We start from the raw sequence: 21,616 nt of genomic DNA on the forward strand, positions 1-21,616 counted from the left end.
ACTATATTTTCCAGTATTTATCCAGAGAGATAAATGTCCTATACAGATAAGTAACCCATCCTTTAGTTTACTGCTGCCAAAACAGAAAGATGTTATCTGTTAGTGTAATAGTGATCAGTAAAATTGGGATGATAATATGACAGCTCTATTGTCACGGCTGTATGTGAGCAACAATAGTATACACAGTAAAAGAGCTACTGACCGGACCCAAACTAGGGAGGATAAAGGGTGACCCCTGTCCGACCCTCAAAGCTCTCCCTATGCTGCTAAAGCACATGCCCGGATCCAAATGGCGGAACGAGGCATGCCCACGTGCCTAAGACTGATGACCACTGTAACCCCTACAATAGTGGAAGGGGCACGACCACCGGTGCCCTACTCAGTATATGGAGGGAACCGTGGCCACCTCAGATCCAGTCAGAAAATAATCAGGTACACAACAATGTCTGTACACTTAGCTGAAGGTGTTGCAGCCGCAGAGAAGATGGATCCAAGGACAGCTGGCAATATCCGGAGTGCTTGCTGCAGCAGAACACAGGTCCAGTGAACTGATAGCTACAAGTGAAGATACTAAAGCAAGAGCTACAACTGAAATGAGAACTATAATCCACGCCCTACAATAGGAGGAGGGGTGATATAAAGAGAGGGAAATCAAACGCATGAGGAACAGCTGGGAGGAAGGAAACCAAAAGTAAACAGAGCAGTGAGAACTCCTCCCAGCTCTAGTAGTGACATCATCACAGGGGTGGAGAAACAGAGCTGTGAGAACGTCCCAAAGCTCTGGTAGTGACATCTATTGTTCTCTTGATGGCCCTAGATAAAGATGTTTACAGAAAAGCATTGCACTGATCAGTGTAATGTGTGATGCGCTAATTAAGTCACTGCAGTGGCCTCTCTCTGGTTGCAGTGAATGGTCTGATTGAGGAGGTCAAGCGAGGCCGTTTGGTGTGCTAAAAGTCCAAAGTGGAAGATAAAGAACCAGGACATGAAGTAGAATACATGGAGTGATTTCAAAAATTATATCCAGAATTTATATAATTTGAATGGGTTATCTAAAGTCCGCATCTTATACATTGCATTCAGAATGTCTTCAAAGGTAGACCTTTTCACTTTCGTCACATTTTATGTTGCTGTCTTGTGCTAAAAAAAGGTTCAATTTTTTTCCCCATCATTCCACACTCAATACCCCATAATGACAAAGTGAAACAATGTTCTTGGTCACCACGGATCTTCTCCCTTGATTATTTCCATTTAAGAATTATGGAGGCCACTGTGCTCTTAGGACCTTTCAGTCCATTAAAAAAATGTTGTACCTTTCTCCAGATCCTTGCCCCCACACAATCCTGTCTTAGGGCTCTACAGGCAGTTCTTTCCTCCTTCTGGCTTGTTTTTTCCATTTGATATGCGTGTCTGCTGTAAGATCTTATATAGACAGGGGCATGTCTTTCAATGTTCTTGGTCACCACGGATCTTCTCCCTTGATTACTTCCATTTAAGAATTATGGAGGCCACTGTGCTCTTAGGACCTTTCAGTCCATTAGAAAAATGTTGTACCTTTCTCCAGATCCTTGCCCCCACACAATCCTGTCTTAGGGCTCTACAGGCAGTTCTTTCCTCCTTCTGGCTTGTTTTTTCCATTTGATATGCGTTGTCTGCTGTAAGATCTTATATAGACAGGGGCATGTCTTTCCAAATCGTCTCCAATCAACTGAATTTACCAAAGGTAGACTCCAATCAAGGTGTAGAAACATCTTAAAGATGATTAAAAGAAGTGTGAGCACCCATAGCTAAATTTCAAGTGCCATAGCAAAGGGTCTGAATACTTATGTCTAGAGATGAGCAAAGCATGCTTCGGATGTTATATCCGAAGTTGCTTTGTTAATAACTTCGGATTAATACTGTATGTAGATCTGTCTCGGTACAGTATTACAATATATGGGCTCTGATGAGCCGGTTAGCTATTTGCAAAGTTGTGTGTGAGTTCGTTGAATAACTTCGGTATTTGATTGAATTGAAGTAGAAAACCACTTTAAAGCTTGAAACGGAACATGACTTCAAGACATTCATATGAACGTTCTTGTTCCAAACCACTACCATTTATTTCCACATGTGTGCACAACCTTGACCAGCTATAAAACAACCTCACCCTACCAGCTATCACACCACAATTCCCACAATCCTGAATCTGCAATGTGTTCACTGCTACCTCCCCCTTTCCCAGTCCCAGAACAACAACATGGCCTACCAGTTTTACATTTCTATATGTTATGTGGTCAAATTGATGTAATCTCCTGAAAGTCATCTCTATATCCAAATCCAAGCTTTTGTTCTAGGTGGGCGAAGCAGACTTGCAAGGCTAGAAGCCTTTAAAAAGCTAAAATCTGCCCAGAAACCCTGAGACGAGCTTGAGTTTAAACTTTTCCTTCCCCTTCACTCCCACCTGGTATAAGTTGAGGAGGGATGAAACCAAATTTAGAGTTCAGGCAACATCCTCCGGATCAACCCCACCACCTCCAGCAACACAATAACCCCTCTTTCCACTCCCCTTTCCACTAAGGGGAGGTTGGGGAAAGGCATTTTCGGGGGTCATAATTCCTGGGAGATACCAGATACGGAGCTCCCTCAGCTGCATTAAAGGCCCTTTACCCCACTCTCTGCCTACAATGGGTGACCCTGGCTATGGTTGACCCAGAGGGGTGCCCAGCAAAAGACTCAGCCCTTGCAGAGAGTAAGCATAGGAATAGATTTTAATGACAGATCCGCTGACCGGTTCTAGAAGCTTGGAGTGATTTTCAATCTCCTGATAAAATTAAAGAGGTGACATACAAGGGGAAAATGTCGTTGCTGCTAGCTTCAGGAACACTACAGGAAGTGTTAGGAGACCAGATGAGTATGGAAAAGTACAAAAAAAAACTATTTGTGTTTAGTTAACTGCCTTTTATTTTTTCCTTACTATTAGCAATACACTGTGGAAAAAAACTGTACCTTTAAGGGGGGCTTGCTGTATACACTATTGTTTTGAATTCCCATTGATGGTAATGAAAGAAATAAATCTAATTGGGAATTTGTACATGATGAGCACACAGAAGATGAAATAGAGGCCCTACGGTGTTAGCCTAATTGCTCTGCTGCTCGTCTAACCTTCTGCTGGTTCATTTGATAAGGTTCTCTTTATGATGCTATGAATTTCGGAAGCGCTCATTTATTCCACACATAATTCTCCCCCCCTCCTCTTTATTTCACCCTCTGCTCATTTGTGAGCCATTGTCGCAATGATAATGATTTTGCCATTAAAGCTGAAATCACTGCTGCATGAGAGAGCTATGTCCCATGCCGGCCATTCATCTCCCTGTGTTTTGCGTGGTTATCTTGTCTTGCCAGGGTCGTTGCTAGTTCTGGACATGCCAAAGCAGAGGAAAAAGGGTGTCAGCTTGGAGATCAGTTATCATGAAAGACTGGGGCACACAGGTTAATTATAACGTCACAGAGAAAACGTATTATTCGGTGCCCAGTAATGCCCTTGGTTCTACTAAAGGAAGTCTATTGTACAAGTTTTGGAGACAAAGTATGGCCGTATTCATGGCAAGATCCACTGTCCTACATGCCATTTTGTGTACTGCTCATCTATTCTATGTGTGATGTAAAGTGATGTTCCAGAAAAAAACACATTAGGGCTTCAATGAAAGTAAGTGAGCCCATGTTTAATTCATTGTGAGCGCTGTGACCAGCTGCATTCACTCTCCGCACATGGACGTTACTGGAGTATGAAAAGAATAAAGGAGGAATATCAGCCTTATGATGTTATAAGGATTTTTAAAACATTTCAGCCACTTCAGCTGGATGAGAACCAACATCAAACCAATTCCATATTTTTGAGAATTCTTAAAGTAGTTATCCAGAATGAGAAAAATATGTCTGCTTCCTACCAAAACCAGTCCCACACCTGTCCAGATGTTGTTTCAAAGAAGGATAATCAACTTCTAAGCTACAGGGTGCCTCATGGTGGGAACATATAGTGGTCAATTGAGTGCCTGTAGGTCCCTAATATGGACGCAACATCTTCTCGTTACAGTGTTTTCCAGGTCCTCGCCGATATCTCCACCCTGGTCCCTCTTGAAACACAGTAAGAGACTGCTCAACCAATCACTGGCATCAGCGGTGATCAGGCTTTACTATTGATTGGCTGAGTGGCTATTTCCTGGAAGGGCCAGAATAGAGAGACTGGTAAAGGACCTAGAAAGCAGTCAAGGATCAGTGACATGAGTTATTCCACCATGAAGTTATCATGAACCTAGAGGCACAAGTATCTGGTCAATGGAGGTCAGACCATTGGGATTCCCACCAGTCATAAGAACAGGGTCTTGGAGACCCTGTAGTGAATGGAGCGATGGTTGGGCATATGAGCTGGTGCTTCATTCAATCTCTTGGGAACCACTGGAGGCAGCCAAGTAGAATGTTTGCCTATCTCTGGCGACCCATAGATGATGACTTATTATGGTGATATAACCCCTTTAAGGCATATATCTACTAATAAACATGGCAACTACATTAGTGCTTCCCTTTACAACTAAAGGTGATGGAGAGTGCATTATGATATAGTCATTTTTGACTACACATTGGGGCACATTTACTAAACTAAATTAACAATAATTTGGGCTGAATTTGTACCAAAAAACTGGCCTTCATGCATCATGCCAGATTTATTATGTGTTTTACATATTTTTTGCTCCTCGTTAGACAAAGGACTATGGCTTAGAGGAAAAGGGGACATAGCTTGGCAGAAATGGGCATTAGGTCATAGCTTAAATTCAGTATTAGTCAATGTCTACTGAAGCATTCGAAAGACAAAATCGGAAAATGGTCCAGTTCATTTAACCCTTCTTTGTGTGAATGCTCTGATACAACAGGAATAACAGAGAACAGAAATTGGAATGGAAAATGTCTGCTCTTAGAGGAAAACGCACAGTACAGTCAAGTATTTATCCATCTCATGCCTCCCTCTCCTCGATAAATCTGTACACATCCATGTGTCTCCATGCCATCCCTCTAACAGGTAATGGTGTGTGGCCTAATAGCTGTTTCTTGCATTACTTGATGTGCAGCTGTGTATTGCATAGAACACTTGCTATCCTGTTTTGCAGTAATGAGGCTATATGGCTCATATGCAAATTAACGAGCTGTAGAATTCCAGCTTAGAGAAAGACGACGTCTATTTGTAATTCTGAGCTAAACCACCAATTCTGGTCCTACAGAAACTAGATAATAATGTTCCCCATTTGTTTTCATGGTTAATACAATCGATGGATCTTGAAATGCTTGGATTACCCAGACTACGAGTTTCCCGTCTAGTGCAAACCCTAATTTTCTATCTGCTCTAGATACATTTTCTAGAAACATATGTAAATCATCTACTCATATGATTAGAGATGAGCGAATTTCTCAAAAATTCAATTCGGTCAGTTTGACGAATTTTACGAAAAGATTTGTTTTGATCTGAATTTATTTATGGCGAATTGCGTTAAAAACAGCTATTTCCTGGCTACAGAGAGACTGTATAGTGGTGTAGAACACTGTGCCTTGCAGTAACAGACATAGGGTCAGTATGACACGCAGATGACTGGCGTCGCTCTTAGAATCACTGCACACTTCACTTTTTTGTGCAGTTATGGGGCCAAAACTGACCAAATAACTCATGGGAACTCAGCCTTACAGGTCAATGCTAGCGCCAGGGATAAAGAGCGTGGCAGAGATCCAAGATCCTACTATTGCGTGAAAGAGCGCACTCCTTTTACACCGTCGTCAGCTGACTCCACATATACAGTACAGACCAAAAGTTTGGACACACCTTCTCATTCAAAGAGTTTTCTTTATTTTCATGACTATGAAAATTGTAGATTCACACTGAAGGCATCAAAACTATGAATTAACACATGTGGAATTATATACATTACAAACAAGTGTGAAACAACTGAAAATATGTCATATTCTAGGTTCTTCAAAGTAGCCACCTTTTGCTTTGATTACTGCTTTGCACACTCTTGGCATTCTCTTGATGAGCTTCAAGAGGTAGTCCCCTGAAATGGTTTTCACTTCACAGGTGTGCCCTGTCAGGTTTAATAAGTGGGATTTCTTGCCTTATAAATGGGGTTGGGACCATCAGTGGCGTTGAGGAGAAGTCAGGTGGATACACACACATAGTCCTACTGAATAGACTGTTAGAATTTGTATTATGGCAAGAAAAAAGCAGCTAAGTAAAGAAAAACGAGTGGCCATCATTACTTTAAGAAATGAAGGTCAGTCAGTCAGCCGAAAAATTGGGAAAACTTTGAAAGTAAGGGCTATTTGACCATGAAGGAGAGTGATGGGGTGCTGCGCCAGATGACCTGGCCTCCACAGTCACCGGACCTGAACCCAATCGAGATGGTTTGGGGTGAGCTGGACCAAAGCAAAAGGTGGCTACTTTGAAGAACCTAGAATATGACATATTTTCAGTTGTTTCACACTTGTTTGTTATGTATATAATTCCACATGTGTTAATTCATAGTTTTGATGCCTTCAAAGTCATGAAAATAAAGAAAACTCTTTGAATGAGAAGGTGTGTCCAAACCTTTGGTCTGTACTGTACGTCTACAGAACCTGTTCTATTAAATGCTTATACAAGTAGAGCCCCCCTGACAGAGTGGAGAGGGTGTCAGCAGTAAGTTTGAATTGACGTCAATGATTATTTTGCCCTTCCTCTGAACCTTCAGAACAATAACCCCCAAAAAACGGATCCTGTCTGTGGAGCATCCGCCTTCACTTGGTTATCATTTGGTCAGTAATCCATCAGTATTGCTAAAGCCAGAAAAAACAGGAGTGGATCCAAAACAGAGATGACACATGAATGGAATATTTGCATGTCTTCTGTGTTTTGTACCCACTCCTGCTTTTGGCTACCAAATCATAAGCCGATTCACTAGTCAGACCACACATGGAGTACTGTACCCTGAAAGATTATCAACATTAGGGTTATTCACTTTAGAAAAAAGACGACTGAGGGGAGATCTAATTACTATGTATAAATATATCAGGGGGCAGTACAGAGATCTCTTCCATCATCTATTTATCCCCAGGTCTGTGACTGTAACGAGGGGACATCCTGTGTGTCTGGAAGAAAGAAGGTTTGTATACAAACATAGAAGAGGATTCTTTACGGTAAGAGCAGTGAGACTATGGAACTCTCTGCCTGAGGAGGTGGTGATGGTGAGTAAAATAAAATAATTCAAGGGGGGCTTGGATGAATTTCTGGAGTGTAATAATATTACAGGCTATAGCTACTAGAGAGGGGTCGTTGATCCAGGGAGTTATTCTGATTGCTTTATTGGAGTCTGAAAGGAATTTGTTCCCCCTTAAGTGGGGACAATTTGCTTATACCTCACAGGTTTTTTTTTGCCTTCCTCTGGATCAACTTGCAGGATAACAGGCCGAACTGGATGTATAAATGTCTTTTTTTCGGCCTTATATACTATGTTACTAATTCTGATGCAAAATAGGGACCATGTCATGCAGGCCTTACAGCTGCTACATAGACAGGATCCATTTTTCCTTCCTTCTGACAGATCAGAAGAAGGGTAAAAAAAAAAATGATGATGTCAACCAGGCCAAAAAGGCAAAATAGTGGCCCAGTCATGGAGTGGGGAGAGTGGAAACAGCATGAGAAGTGGCCCAGTGACATAGTGTTGAGGTAGCAGCAGCATGGGAAGTCCACAGAGTGGTGATGTGGCAGCAGCATGAGGAGACCACAGAGTGGCCCAGTGACATAGAGGTGAGGTGGCAGCAGATGAGGAGACCACAGAGTGGCCTAGTGACATAGTGGTGAGGTGGCAGCAGCATGAGGAGACCACAAAGTGGCCAAGTGACATAGAGGTGATGTGGCAGAAGCATGAGCAGACCACAGAGTGGCCCAGTGACATAGAGGTGAGGTCGCAGCAGCATGAGGAGACCACAGAGTTGCCCAGTGACATAGTGTTGAGGTGGCAGCCGCATGAGGAGACCAGAGAGTGGTGAGGTGGCTACGCCCTGTAGCTCCTCCAGCTGAACCTCCTCTCCTGTCACCTGTGTAGAAAAACAGCCATTTCTCTACACATTGCTTGTGCTCGAATGTCCTACTCCTCCTCCTCCTCCTCTAGTTCAGCCCCCACAGGGCTCATGTGGCTGAGAGATGTAGTCGCCACGTCTCCTGTCCCTAGGCCAGTCAGATTTAGCAGCATCTGTTCCAGAATATGAATCAGTGGAATGACGTTGTTCATCCCGTACTCCTGGCAACTGAAAAATAAAGTGGTCTCCTCAAAGGGCCCGACAAACAGCAGGTGTCACCCATGAGCTGCCACTGGCTAACATCGAAATTACACAGGGAAGTTCCTCTGTCCGTCTGTATCATCAAGAAATCGTTTATGGCCTTTCTCTGTTTATATAATCAGTCCAATATATGGTGGGTGGAAACGTCGCATATCAGCCTATGTTGGGGGAAGCCGTTCTGCCGTTGCAGCTCAAGGAGTGTGTGCTTTGCAGTGTACAAGTGTCAAAAGTGCATGCAAATTTTCCTGGCTCAGCCCTCCTTGATGCAGCGCCGACACCATGTTCTTCCCATTGTCGGTAACAATGGTTCCGATTTTGAGTTGTCGAGGAGAAAGCCAGGATTCGATTTCTTGATGAAGGACGCAGAGCAGTTCCTCCCCTGTGTGACTCCTTTCGCCCAGGCAAACTACCGTAGGTGCAGAACAGTTTGACACCGCCGTGCCCTGCACATGTAGTATGCTGATAGAGCACTGTGAATTGCCCCTTCAGTGAAGGCTGAGGACACGGTGGAGAATGAGGAGGCAGAGGCGGACATTGTTGCAGGACCAACTGCGTGAAAACATGGAGGCGGAAGCGGCGTCACCTGGCCAAGTTGCTGGTGTGGCTGGGCATGAACCACATTTACCCAGTTGGCCGTAAAGGACATATATTGTCCTTGACCGTAGTTACAGCTCCACACATCTGCCCTGCCGTGCACTTTGGCATACACCGACAGTATCAAGGACTAGTGATGAGTGGCAGGGGTCATATTCGAATTTGCGATATTTCGCGAATATTTTGTAGAATATTTGTTGAATATTCACGAATTCGAATATTCGTTAGGAGTAGTGTTGATTGCGAATTTTTGTAATGAGAATTTTCGTAATGTGAATCAATGAGATCGTGAAAACTCAGACCCAATGGTATATTCTAACCCCCAGGCGTTCCCATGGTGATGGGGACGCTTGTCAGGGAGGAGTATGCCAAAGTGGAACAACTGTACAGATTTAAAAAAAAAAGACAAATATTCTAAAAAAACTAATATTTTCGTTTTTTTGAATATTCGTAATATTCTAAAACAAGAATATATAGCAATATAACGAATATTCGAAAAAAATAAGAATGTAGAACAATTTAGCTAATATAGTGCTATAAACTTTTCTTTTAATAGTTGCAATTTTTTTCCAGTCTGAACTTCAGATGAGAAAAAAATTGCAACTATTAAACAAAGAAGATTATAGCACTATATTAGCTAAATTGCTCTATATTTGTATTTTTTTTTGAATATTCGCTATATTGCTATATATAAATTTTTTAGAATATTCGTAATATTGTAAAACAAGAATATATGCAATATAGCGAATTATTATATTACGAAAATTTGCATTACGAAAATTCGCAATCAACACTACTAAAGTCAAAGATATTGCAGCCTTCTCATTGGCCCGCAAGCTAGAAGCAGGGAGTGATCATGTGTACTGATTTTAAAAAAATCTCGAATATTCGCTATATTGCTATATATTCCTGTTTTAGAATATTACGAATATGCTAAAAAACGAATATATAGCAATATAGCGAATATTCGAAAAAAAAACATATATAGAGCAATTTACTGTAGCTAATATAGTGCTATAATCTTCTTTGTCTAATAGTTGTAATTTTTTTCTCATCTGAAGTTCAGATTGGAAAAAAAATGACAACTATAAAAAAAAAGATTATAGCACTATATTAGCTAAATTGTTCTACATTAGTTTTTTTTTATATTAGCTATATTGCTATATATTCTTGTTTTAGAATATTACGAATAGTCAAAAAAACGAATATAAGTTTTTTAGAATATTTGTCTTTTTTTTTTTTATCTGTACAGTTGTTCCACTTTGGCATACTCCTCCCCGACAAGCGTCCCTGTCACCATGGAAACGCCTGGGGGTTAGAATATACCATCGGATCGGAGTTTTCACGATCTCTTTGAATCTCATTACAAAAATTCGCATTATGAAAATTCGGAATCAACACTACTCCTAAAGTCAAAGATATTGCAGCCTTCTCATTGGCCCACAAGCTAGAAACAGGGAGGGATCATGTGTACTGATTAAAAAAAAAATCTCGAATATTCGAAATTACAAATATATATCACTATATTCTAAATATTCACGAATTCTCGAAGTGCTGATATTCGCAATAAAAATTCGCAATTCGAATATTTGTGATCAACACTATCAAGGAGTGGCCCACCTTCTGTTCTACATATCTGTACAGGGCTGGTACTACCTTTTTGGCAAAGAAATGACGGCTTGGGACTCTCCACCTCGGTTCGGCACAAATTATCAGTTCTCTAAATGGTGCCAAGTCCACCACTTGGAAAGGGAGGGACTGCAGCACCAGCAACTTGGCCAGGAGTACGTTTAGCTTCTGTGCCATTGGATGAGTGCAAGCATACTGTTGTCTCTTGGCAATCGCTTCGGTAATCTATTGCTGACGGAATGACTGACAAGGAGTAGGAAGAGCAGGAGCATCCGGACCAGCAAATGATGGGAAGGACAGACAGCTCACTTCGGCTGAGGTGGTGGAGCCTTGACTGCATGAAATTGGGTGCGTCCCACTGGGTGTTGTAGCAGTTGCTGCGGCAGGCTGGGCCACCACATCGGAGCCACGGTTTTCCTGGGCCACTTTATGGTGATGCTGCATGTGTTGACGTAGGGTGGTAGTGCCAACATTGGCACCCTGGCAACGCTTCACCTTCTGCCTACAAATCGGCAAATGGCCATGTTCACCTCCTCCGGCGGCCTAACAAAAAATTGTCACACCGCTGAGTATGCCATTTTCCCCCCCAACACTCCGCACTGACTGCCTACTACCGCTGCCTCCGTGAACCCCTGCACCGCTGCTGCGAAGCGAGGTGGTTTACGGGTTGGATCATGTGACCTCGCCAACCAATTCTAGCCCTCCTGCACATATATAAGTGACTCAACCCCCCTGCCAGATGCCTCAGTGTCAATGTCCTTGTGTCCTGCTAAGGTTCCTGATAGCCGCTTGTGTTCCTGACTCGTACCTGTGTTCCTGGACTCTGCTACCTGTTTGAACCCTGCCTGCTTGCCTTGACTCTCCTATTGCCAATCCGGATTGCCTGACCTATACCTGACCTATACCTGTGCTGCATGCCCTGACCTATTGCCTGTCTGACTTCGCCTCTGCCTCATCCTTTGTCCTGCACTGTTGCTCCTGGCAACGACCTGGTGTTCCCCTCGGGAAAGTCTATCCCTACCATCAGGGGTACTGAGAAGATCGAGGGGTTCACTTAGACAATGCCCTTCGAGGAGGTCAAACAGTCTCAGAGCCAGAGGGACAAATGGTCTTAGAGGGACAAACGATCTCAGAGCCAGGAGCCTGACCGCTCGCAACACCTGCTCCCACGCGACTCTCATCATCACTACTTGCCTGGCTACCGGAGTAAGCTGCGGATGTCTACTCCAGATCTTGGTCGGGCAGTAGCTGCTGACTGTCCTCTAGTAGCTCGTCTTCGCTGAAAAGCAGAGCCGAGCCTACAGAATATAATATTTCTCGCGCTGAGGGAACTGAAAATGACAGAGGAAGGTTGAGGACAGGTGGGGGCACAGGGCCTGCTCCCAGGCCATGTCAACTAAGCTTTGTTTCAGAGGAACTCACCGCCTCACCGCCTCTTGGCTGGGGGTGTCTGATGTCACTTGAGACGAAGTCAAAGACCGAGTCAACCATTCAAGCACCGCTGGGTTGCTGGTCAAGACACAACCACTAGATTACACCGGGAGCTCAGGTCTCTCGCTGCGAATCCTGCTGCCACCCCCACTTCTTCTGCTGCCTGCGACAGAAACATTTTGGCCACTGCCCGTTCCCTTTGAAGGGCATGTCACCTGTCTGTCTGACATACTGTATAATAAAAGAATTAAATTAAAATAATACTGTACCTCCCAAAAAAGGATGTAGTACAATGTACCTTCACCACAGAACGGCAATTAAGACGTATTCTTTTTCCTATTACTACACCCCAAAAAAGAAATATAACAATCCCAATTCACCGCAGAAGGGCTAATGGGACGTACGTATCTTTCCTATTAATACACCCCGTAAATGGCTGTATCACTTGCATCCCAATAACAAGCAAGGTTTGCTGGAATTACTGATGTATCATAAAGTGCAAACAACCTAAAAGCAGCAGTATAACTGCAATTTGGATCCCCAGTCAGTGTAGCAAGGTGTAATAGAATCGCTCCTATTACCCAGTCTGTACACTCTCCTATTGGACCCTGTTCTCCTTTTATAGTGTGGATAATGCCTCCCTATCCTTTCACTACACCTTGAATAATCTTTCCCTGAACTTGTAAATAGTTTTTGCAGCACAATAAAGTCTTTCCTAGCACTGTCCCTAGCGCCTGCTGACGTCTCTCCCTGCACTAAACACACTGGAAAATGGCAGAATCCAAGATGACTGAGGCTATTTATAGGGCTGTGACATCACAGGGGCTGGCTGATGCTGATTGGCCGCATGCACGGCATTGTGGGTGATCTCTTGCTCCATTTCCTAAAAGCCATTTTAGGAAAAAATGTGATTCGTTACCACGAAGCGTGAGGAAATTAGGCTTAGGTGCAAATCACATTTTTCCTTAAAATTCAGATCGAATTCCACTTTGTCAACTTCGATTCGCTCATCTCTACATATGATCAAAAGGGAATAATTAAAATGTGTCTGCATGGATGCCCTTTCCATATATCGATACAATCATGTGCGGAGTTATTGACACAGATTAGCTCTGCACATAACGCACAACAGCCGATTCCAATTATGGCAACATTTATTTTCTTCTCAGCTATGGAACCATACTGATGGAAAAGTGGGTGCTTGGCATGGAACATACTGTTTTGTTGGTATGCATGGTCATAAACCTGGGCATCAGGACAGCCGACAATATGCAAGCATGTCACTCAGGTCTGGATATGTAATTTTTTTCTAGGGGTTCACATCAGAAGACCACCACCAACAGTATCAAGACTGGAATGAATGCACTTTTCCATCCCTTGTAGAAGATAGGGTAGGATAGCCTTTGGCTGGTTGCCACCACCAGTTTTTGCATGCTTGGCAACAGTGATGGCCAGTTCGCATTGTTCGCCTTCGAACATATGCGGGCTGCCATCTTTTTTCACAAGTCCGGCGAGGCACAGGTAAGCCCTTACCTGGCTGTGCTTGTGCGCGAGCCGGTCTGAAAACAAGTGCGGTCAGCGGGAGCAGGCAGTTCCGAGAACAGCCACCGGGGGCCTTCATCGGGCTGTTCTAGGAACTGCCTGCTCCCGGTGACCGCATTTGTTTTCAGACCGGCTCGCGGCACAGGTAAGGGCCGCGAGCCGGACTTGTGAAAAAAGATGGCAGCCCGCATATGTTCGCAAGCGAACAATGCGAACTGGCCATCACTACTTGGCAATCCTTCATTCACAGCCGTAGGAGTTTGAAAAATAGCTAAGCGCTGGCTTGTTTTCAGAACTTCCCTCATGATGAATGGAGAGCTGTGTGCTCTCCTTGATTTCAGGGGTCCCATTCTCTAGATGGGAGCAGGTCAAAAAGGTGGGACCCGCAAATATCTGACATTAATGGTACAGGTGAAACTCGAAAAATTAGAATATCTTGCAAAGTTCATTTATTTCAGTAATGCAACTTAAAAGGTGAAACTAACATATGTGATAGACTCATTACATGCAAAGCGAGATATTTCAAGCCTTTATTTGTTATAATTTGGATAATTATGGTTTACAGCTTATGAAACCCCAAAGTCTCAATTTTGAGGTACCCTTTGCTCAGGAGATATGGATTAATTAGCTGACTAGAGTGTGACACTTTGAGGCTAGAATATTGAACCTTTTCACAAAATTCAAATTTTAAGCTGCATTAAAGGGAACCTGTCACCAAAAAATCGCCTATTAAGCTGTTAAGAGTACCTTATAGTGCTACATAGTTGTGTCCTATAGCACTTTTTCGTCCTTTTCCTGCATTTATCGTCACTGAGAAATCAATGTTTTAATCAGCCGCTGCCCCGTGTTTCAAGTCAGGCTTGAAGTCAAGGGGGCAGTGGCCTAGGCGTCTGCAATCCTGCTTTTCCGGCCTCTCGCCGCCTTGATTGACACGCCACATCTCAGTGCCGGGACCACGCTCTCAGCCCGCATGCGCAGTAAAGGGCTGCTGTAGCGCGATCCCGGCTCCGGCTCGTACACTCAGCCGGCTTCAGTCTCACTACTGCGCATGCACCGGCCAGTCTTACATACTCGCGCTCTGTATGCGCAGGAAGAGAAGATGCCGGGCGAGAGTATGTAAGGCTGGCGGGCGCATGCGCAGTAGTGAGACTGAAGCCGGCTGAGTGTACGAGCCGGAGCCGGGATCGCGCTACAGCAGCCCTTTACTGCGCATGCGAGAGGCCGGAAAAGCAGGATTGGAGACGCCTAGGCCGCTGCCCCCTTGACTTCAAGCCTGACTTGAAACACGGGGCAGCGGCTGATTAAAACATTGATTTCTCAGTGACGATAAATGCAGGAAAAGGACAAAAAAGTGCTATGGAACACAACTATGTAGCACTATAAGGTACTCTTAACAGCTTAATAGGCGATTTTTTGATGACAGGTTCCCTTTAATGCAATTCCTTTTAATTTGCATTACTGAAATAAATGGACTTTTGCAAAATATTCAAATTTTTCGAGTTTCACCTGTATATCAAAGCAACATAACATCAATGTCCCAGATGGACATGTTTAAACCATATTGAAATAGTATTATTTCATCAAAATGCTTGCTTAAATACAGTTTTTATGACGTTTGAACATATTTTTAAAGAATCCTGTTGATTTTTTTTTTCCATATCAACATCTACAGCATATATTATTTTTTAATCTAAAGCCTCACAATTGGCTGAGACTGCAGAGATCACTTCTCATTGACATCACAGGATTTCAATGGAAGGTGACACCTATATGTGTAAACGATAATAAGTGATGGTCACAGCTGGGTGTTAGCAGACCCAGATCAGCCCTGCAGTCAGGCTCAACAACCTTGTACAAAACCTCTCGGGGCTGTATCTCCCCTCCCTGTAACTGGGGCTAATATGTCAACCCCAATTACAGGAGAAATCATCAATAAAAAATGTAATGTTAAATAATCCCCAAAGTTCTTGCATGAATTTATGGGGGCACCAAATGTAAAATAAAATAATAATAAAAAAGGTCACTACACACCATACCACTGCTTCTAGTCCTGCCAATGGAGACCATAATCCATACATCCTATATATCAAAATGTCCATTACGGAAAGGGGACATCAAGTCCACTATATCTCCGAAAAAAAAGGTACAGCAATTATTTATATATATCCAAATGGAAATAAAAGTAATGCGGTCTGGAAAGGGGGTAAAGGGTCCAGTCTGGAATTGGTTAAGCATAACTTCTATGTTAAAATTTATGACATATATACATAAATACATAGATAGATTCAATATGTTGACTAAACCAATGAAAAACATTCACATACATTAAATTGGACCTGAGCGAAGCTTCCGCCATGGGTATGTAGAATCTCATAGTTGGAGGGTACAGACAGAAGTTCCCACTCTCCGTCATTTAAAAATATGCTTTTGTCATTGCTGATTTCCTCATAGCTCCTCCAGATGGACAGATTGAGATCATTCACTAAGACAAAAAACAATCCATACAGTTAGATCGGTTCTTCACGTCACAGGATTATCACAAGTCGTTCTTTTTCAATTACACATATAGCAGATCTGGCCATTCTGATCAGACTCATGTTGGCCAAACTTCTAATGTGTATGGGGGACCTCTTTACTTTCTCACAGTGGCAGATTTCAGGGGAGAGAAGGATTTCAACATTCCTGATCCTTCATACTTAAAGGAGTTGTCCGGGTTCAGAGCTGAACCCGGACATACCCTTATTTTCACCCAGACAGCCCCCCTGAGGCTAGCATCGGAACATCTCATGCTCCAATGCGCTCCCTTGCCCTGCGCTCAATCACGCAGGGCACGGGCTCTTTTGTTTTCAATAACACACTGCCGGGCGTAAACTTCCGCCCGGCAGTGTGTTCGGTGACGTCACCAGCTCTGAGGGGCGGGCTTTAGCTCTGCCCTAGCTGTTTGCCCTCTGCCCTAGCCAGTGACGTCACCGGGCTTCCTGGCAGCCCCATGGAGAGCCCCGGTACGTCACCGGATCTCCAAAAAATGCCTTTGCCCTGCGCAATCTAGTGCAGGTCAAAGGAGAGCATCGGAGCATGAACTGCTCCGATGCTCATGTCAGGGGGGCTGCCGGGGTGAAAATGGAGGGATGTCTGGTTTCAGCTCTGAACCCGGACAACCCCTTTAAAGAGGACCTGTAACCTCTCCTGATATTTCCATTTTAGTAACTGCTTAAATTCCCTGTGGAGCAACTATTCAAGTTGCGCCATTCATTTATTTTATTGTACCTTCTAGAAGTTTTGAAGAAATTGATAGGAAACAAGTCACCTATTTTTACGGACTGTCCAGATACTCCTGGACGGTTGGCAACCCTGCCTGAACGTACCGCTACACCCATTACCTGTATGCAAACAGCTGCTGAAGGTCAGACTGCAGTTCTGTATATCAAAAGGGAAGGCGTACGTCTCCAGATTGCAGGCTGACACCACCTGCATGGGCTTGTAGTTCCTGATCGTTCCAGAAGAGCTCACGTACACATACGGTAAATCAGGTGACTTCCCATCTTCTATACTGTAGGGCACAAATTGGCTTGTGTCACCCAATGTGCTTTATTGCAGGACAGATAAATCATGTCATTGAGCTTTTTATATGGAGGACTTTGTCATCAGCATTGCAATGATAACATAGAAATATCTGAGATAGGTCTACATGATCACAGATCCTATGTATAGGATAAGCTAACCATACACGTGACATCTAGGTCTATCAGCCGAGTGCTCGTTCAGCTGAAGGCTATCTCTCCTGATCCTCCTATGCATATGGTGGAGCATACGTATGTAGTAAACAGGGAGAAGGTAGAAAGCCAATGCCGGGAAGTAGCTTATCTCCCCGCTAACAAAAGGATCAGGCCATTGAATCCAATTTGCCCGCTTGGAAGGCCACCATACACATTAGGCGGTCAGCCAACCCTGCTGAAATCGGTGGTTTGATCCATACACATAAAATGTGTAGGACCAACTTTAGCTTAATTATGGTCCTTTTGCTGTCAATTTTCACCTTTCTTTTCATGTGAATTTAAAGAGTTTTAGATTATGGTGAGAAACTGAGGCAGATTTTTTAAAACCGGTGCAAAGGAAAACTGGCTTAGTTGCCCACAGCAACCAATCAGATTCCACCTTACATTCCTCAGAGCTCTTTTGAAAAATTAAAGGTGCAATCTGATTAGTTGCTATGGGCACCAGTTTTGCCAAATCTCTCCCTACAAAAATTCTATACTTTACTACAGTACGTGACCCCACATCTAATAAAACTTCCATGTGTCAAACCAAAATGATTGAAATTCTGAGAGTAAGGCATTTGATGTGGTGTCAGCTTTTACATACAATTCATTGATAACAATGTCTGGAACCCAAACAGCACTGAGCGGGAGGGAAATTTCTCCAATTCCATCAAACTGACTTGAATTCCAGGCCAGAAATTCATCCTTCCACATCTAGAATAAAAAATAAAAAAAAGTAAATCTGAGAAATATAGATAATCTAGATAATAAAGATAAACATATTTGCAGGTGTTCTTAAAGGGGATGTCTTATGGTCATGTGGATGTCGTAGAAGGGGTCTTCCGCCCTGGACACCCCTCTATACACCAGTATGGAGCTGTTTCCATTCCAGCTAACATGACCTGCCTATGCAGCTGTAAAGGAAAAAGGAAAAATGTGCTTCCACCAGAGGAAAAGTGCGTCCACAGGTGAACATGATGGAGGGTTAGAGGTGCCAGATCCATCAGCTGATCGGCATGGCAGGTTCTTCATATAGAGAGGTAGACAACCCCTTTAAAAGGGCATCTGTCAGTAGATTTGTACCTGTGAAAATGGCTGACCTGTTACAGTACATGTGCGCTTGGCAGCTGAAGACATCTACGTTGGATCCATGTTCATATGTGCCCGCATTGCTGAGAAAAATGATGTTTTAATATATGCCAATAGGAGCCTCTAGGAGCAATGGCGGTGTTACCATTACACCTAGAGGCTCATTTGCATATAATAAAACTTCGTTTTTCTCAGCTATGCAGGAACATATGAACATGGGACCAACACACATGCCTTAAACAGCCAGGAAAGGGATGCAAATGAGCTCTTAACAAGCACTGCCTCTAATGCCGCCAGATGTAAGGCAACTATCCTATAAGTCAATGTTCAGCTCTTTAACTAAGCCTTGAGACATGACTTGGATATTAAATAAGCCAGCACCTCATCTGCAGACAGCTGTTTCGGGGTGATTGCCCCTCAGCAGAGCAGAGCAGAGAGGACTGGCTTGACTGGGTGAGAGGCCTGTCAGGGTTAGGGGGGTACTATCTCTCCTTATGGAGAGAGCGCCTTAATCAGCATGAGGAGACTTATAGGCCATACATGCTTCTCTGGAATTGTGGGAGGGAAGGGATGCAAATGAGCTCTTAACAAGCTCTGCCTCTAATGCCACCAGATGTAAGGCAGCTATCCTATAAGTCAATGTTCAGCTCTTTAACTAAGCCTTGAGACATGACTTGGATATTAAATAAGCCAGCACCTCATCTGGAGACAGCTGTTTCGAGGTGATTGCCCCTCATCAGTGCAGAGCAGAGAGTACTGCTTGACTGGGTGAGAGGCCTGTCAGAGTTAGGGGGGTACTAGAGCTGAACATTGACTTATAGGATAGCTGCCTTACATCTGGTGGCATTAGAGGCAAAGCTTGTTACGAGCTACTTTGCATCCCTTTCCTTCCAGAGGAGCATGTATGGCCTATAAGTCTCCTCATGCTGATTAAGGCGCTCTTTCCCTAAGGAGATATAGTACCCCCTTAAACAGCCAAGCGCACATGTAACAGATCAGCCAGTTTCATAGCTACAAATTTGCTGACAGATGCCCTTTAAGTGATGTCATGATATACAAATGTATTACACGTACCTGTCTGTACCAAATACTGGTCGTCAGCTTCTGATTCTGCCCGTCCTGGAAAATAGTAAATATCTTAACCTCATGTAGATTGTAGCATGGTATCCAAGGATAAAAACAAAAACTATATATGAGATGTTTAAGGAATGTGGTTGGGAAACTTGGAAAGGAGGAGACAGGAAAGTCCTAGGTAATTGAAAATCTAAGTACATTTTATGAAGGTGTGATTTGTATTTAATATTTTTGTAATAAAAGAAGAAGGTTCCAGTTTGACACCATTCATTTGATAGTTTAAAATAAAATAAATGTAAAATATTGGGTGCTGCTAAGGGTGCTAGACCAGTATTAAGGAACAGCAACACAGTATACATGTTCTTTATAGTGGTTCATAGAGCTACATAGAGATTGCTGTGTAGCAGAGCAGCCACTGAACTGTATGGGGCCATAGTACAACTCTCAAGTTACCATACTGTGACACCAAAATGCAAAAAAATCCAGCAAGGGTGTAGCAACCATGATCACCATGTAGCCCTAGCCAAAAAGAAAATGACATCCTTTTTCCAGGTCCAACTATAAAGTGGTATTCCCACCATGAACTTGCAGCACATCTATAGAATATGTTATAAGTATCTGATAGATGGGGGAAGAACAGGGGCCAGTGACCTCTAGAAGACAGAGAGCAGAAGAAGGATAGACAAGGCTGAGCATATAAATGGGGATCATGGGTCCAGCATTCTCGAAGAATATCCAGCTTATTAGGCGCTAATAAAGTATCCTTCTGATGCCATAAAAGTCTTTGGTCAGAATACTCCTTATTTAAGTATTCTATAAAGAACATGCTATCCCCTATCTACTGGATATGGGATAAGAAGGGATGAAATAATCAGTCAAAATTCAATTCTACTGGCCTGAAAATTTGTGTATGACACTTTGAGGTCTCCTTGGACTCAAAATTTTATCTCTCTCTTTTTTGTTCATTTTTTATTCATTTATTTTTCTCTATGTCTCGCACTAAGTCTATGGCGCCAAAATTTGCCCAAATCACTAAAAATTTGGTTTCAGATGCTCAGATTTTTACAAAACTCAGGTTGAATTCAATTTGTTTAGAATCGACTTGTTCTTCTCTAGGGATAACTGATAGATTGGTGAGGAACTGACCACTGGGATCATGATTGTTCCCAACAATTGGATCACCAAAAATCAAATACTTATCCCTATCCCTTGAACAGGAAGTTACATGTTGAAACTAGATGACTGCGTTGGTGAAATTTCCTACCCCTGTTATGTGAGAACTGTGAGAGTAAATAAGCCAAAATAGCAAAACAGTATTATATTGTATCTGTAAAGAATAAATCAAGGCAACTGGACTTGTACAATCGGTACAAACGAGGTGTGAAGGAGGCCATCTATGTAAAAAGGGAGAAGCCAAGCTTGAATAGAGGCTGGGGCGTTAGACATCTATTGTCTGCCACATACAATGCTGTCTCGACACCTTTTTCTGGGAGGTCATTATCACCTACTGACTCCAATTAGGATAATGGAATCAACACCTTTGACCCTATGCTGGGTATAATGACCTCTGACCCCATGCTGGGTATAATTACCAGATGTTGATTCAGTTACATATTTATTCCCAGAGAACTCTTGTACAGTCACTCAGAATTGAGAAAGCTCGTTGGAAGAACGAGTGAAACGTTTTCAAGAAATCTACAGTAAGTCCAGTTGCCTTAATTTATTCTTTACAGATATACCATGACCTGGATAAATGAGAACCTTCACAGACAATATTATATTTTAGTCATAGTGTTTAAAAAAAAAAAAAAAACATATAAATCCATATACAATCATGTGAATAAAACCCTCAAAGTATAGTTGTCCAGTATCTATGAGAGTCCCCGAAATAGTTTTATTTCCATGTTTTCAGATACTAGAAGGTTCTTGCACTGCCCAACCGATACAATTAGATCACATGAAAGGCATATAATAATAATTATTATTATTATTACAACAACAACAACAACAACAACAACAATAATAATAATAATAATAATAATAATAATAATAATAATGTGCTGGAGAAATAAACCTCACTAACATTGTCAGAAGTCTGGTTCTTGAATTATTGTGTTCTTGAATTGATTACTTGTGTTCTAGGTAGTTGTTTCTGGTTTATC

The 21,616-nt window shown here is 42.8% G+C and overlaps 1 protein-coding gene across 1 annotated transcript in view; it reads right to left on the reverse strand.

Moving 5' to 3' along the window:
* Nucleotides 1-21,616, reverse strand: part of HTR3B (5-hydroxytryptamine receptor 3B) — a 39,103-nt gene that overhangs the window by 7,370 nt on the left and 10,117 nt on the right. The window contains exons 3-6 of the mRNA XM_040418461.1: nt 19,455-19,499; nt 17,896-18,005; nt 16,914-17,083; nt 15,858-16,015 (exon numbers count right to left, since the gene is read on the reverse strand). Coding sequence (XP_040274395.1) covers nt 15,858-16,015; nt 16,914-17,083; nt 17,896-18,005; nt 19,455-19,499 — 483 coding nt within the window. The remainder of the gene's footprint in view (nt 1-15,857; nt 16,016-16,913; nt 17,084-17,895; nt 18,006-19,454; nt 19,500-21,616) is intronic.

The sequence above is a fragment of the Bufo bufo genome, chromosome 1 (assembly GCF_905171765.1).
Source record: "Bufo bufo chromosome 1, aBufBuf1.1, whole genome shotgun sequence".
Classification (NCBI taxonomy): Eukaryota; Metazoa; Chordata; class Amphibia; order Anura; family Bufonidae; genus Bufo; species Bufo bufo.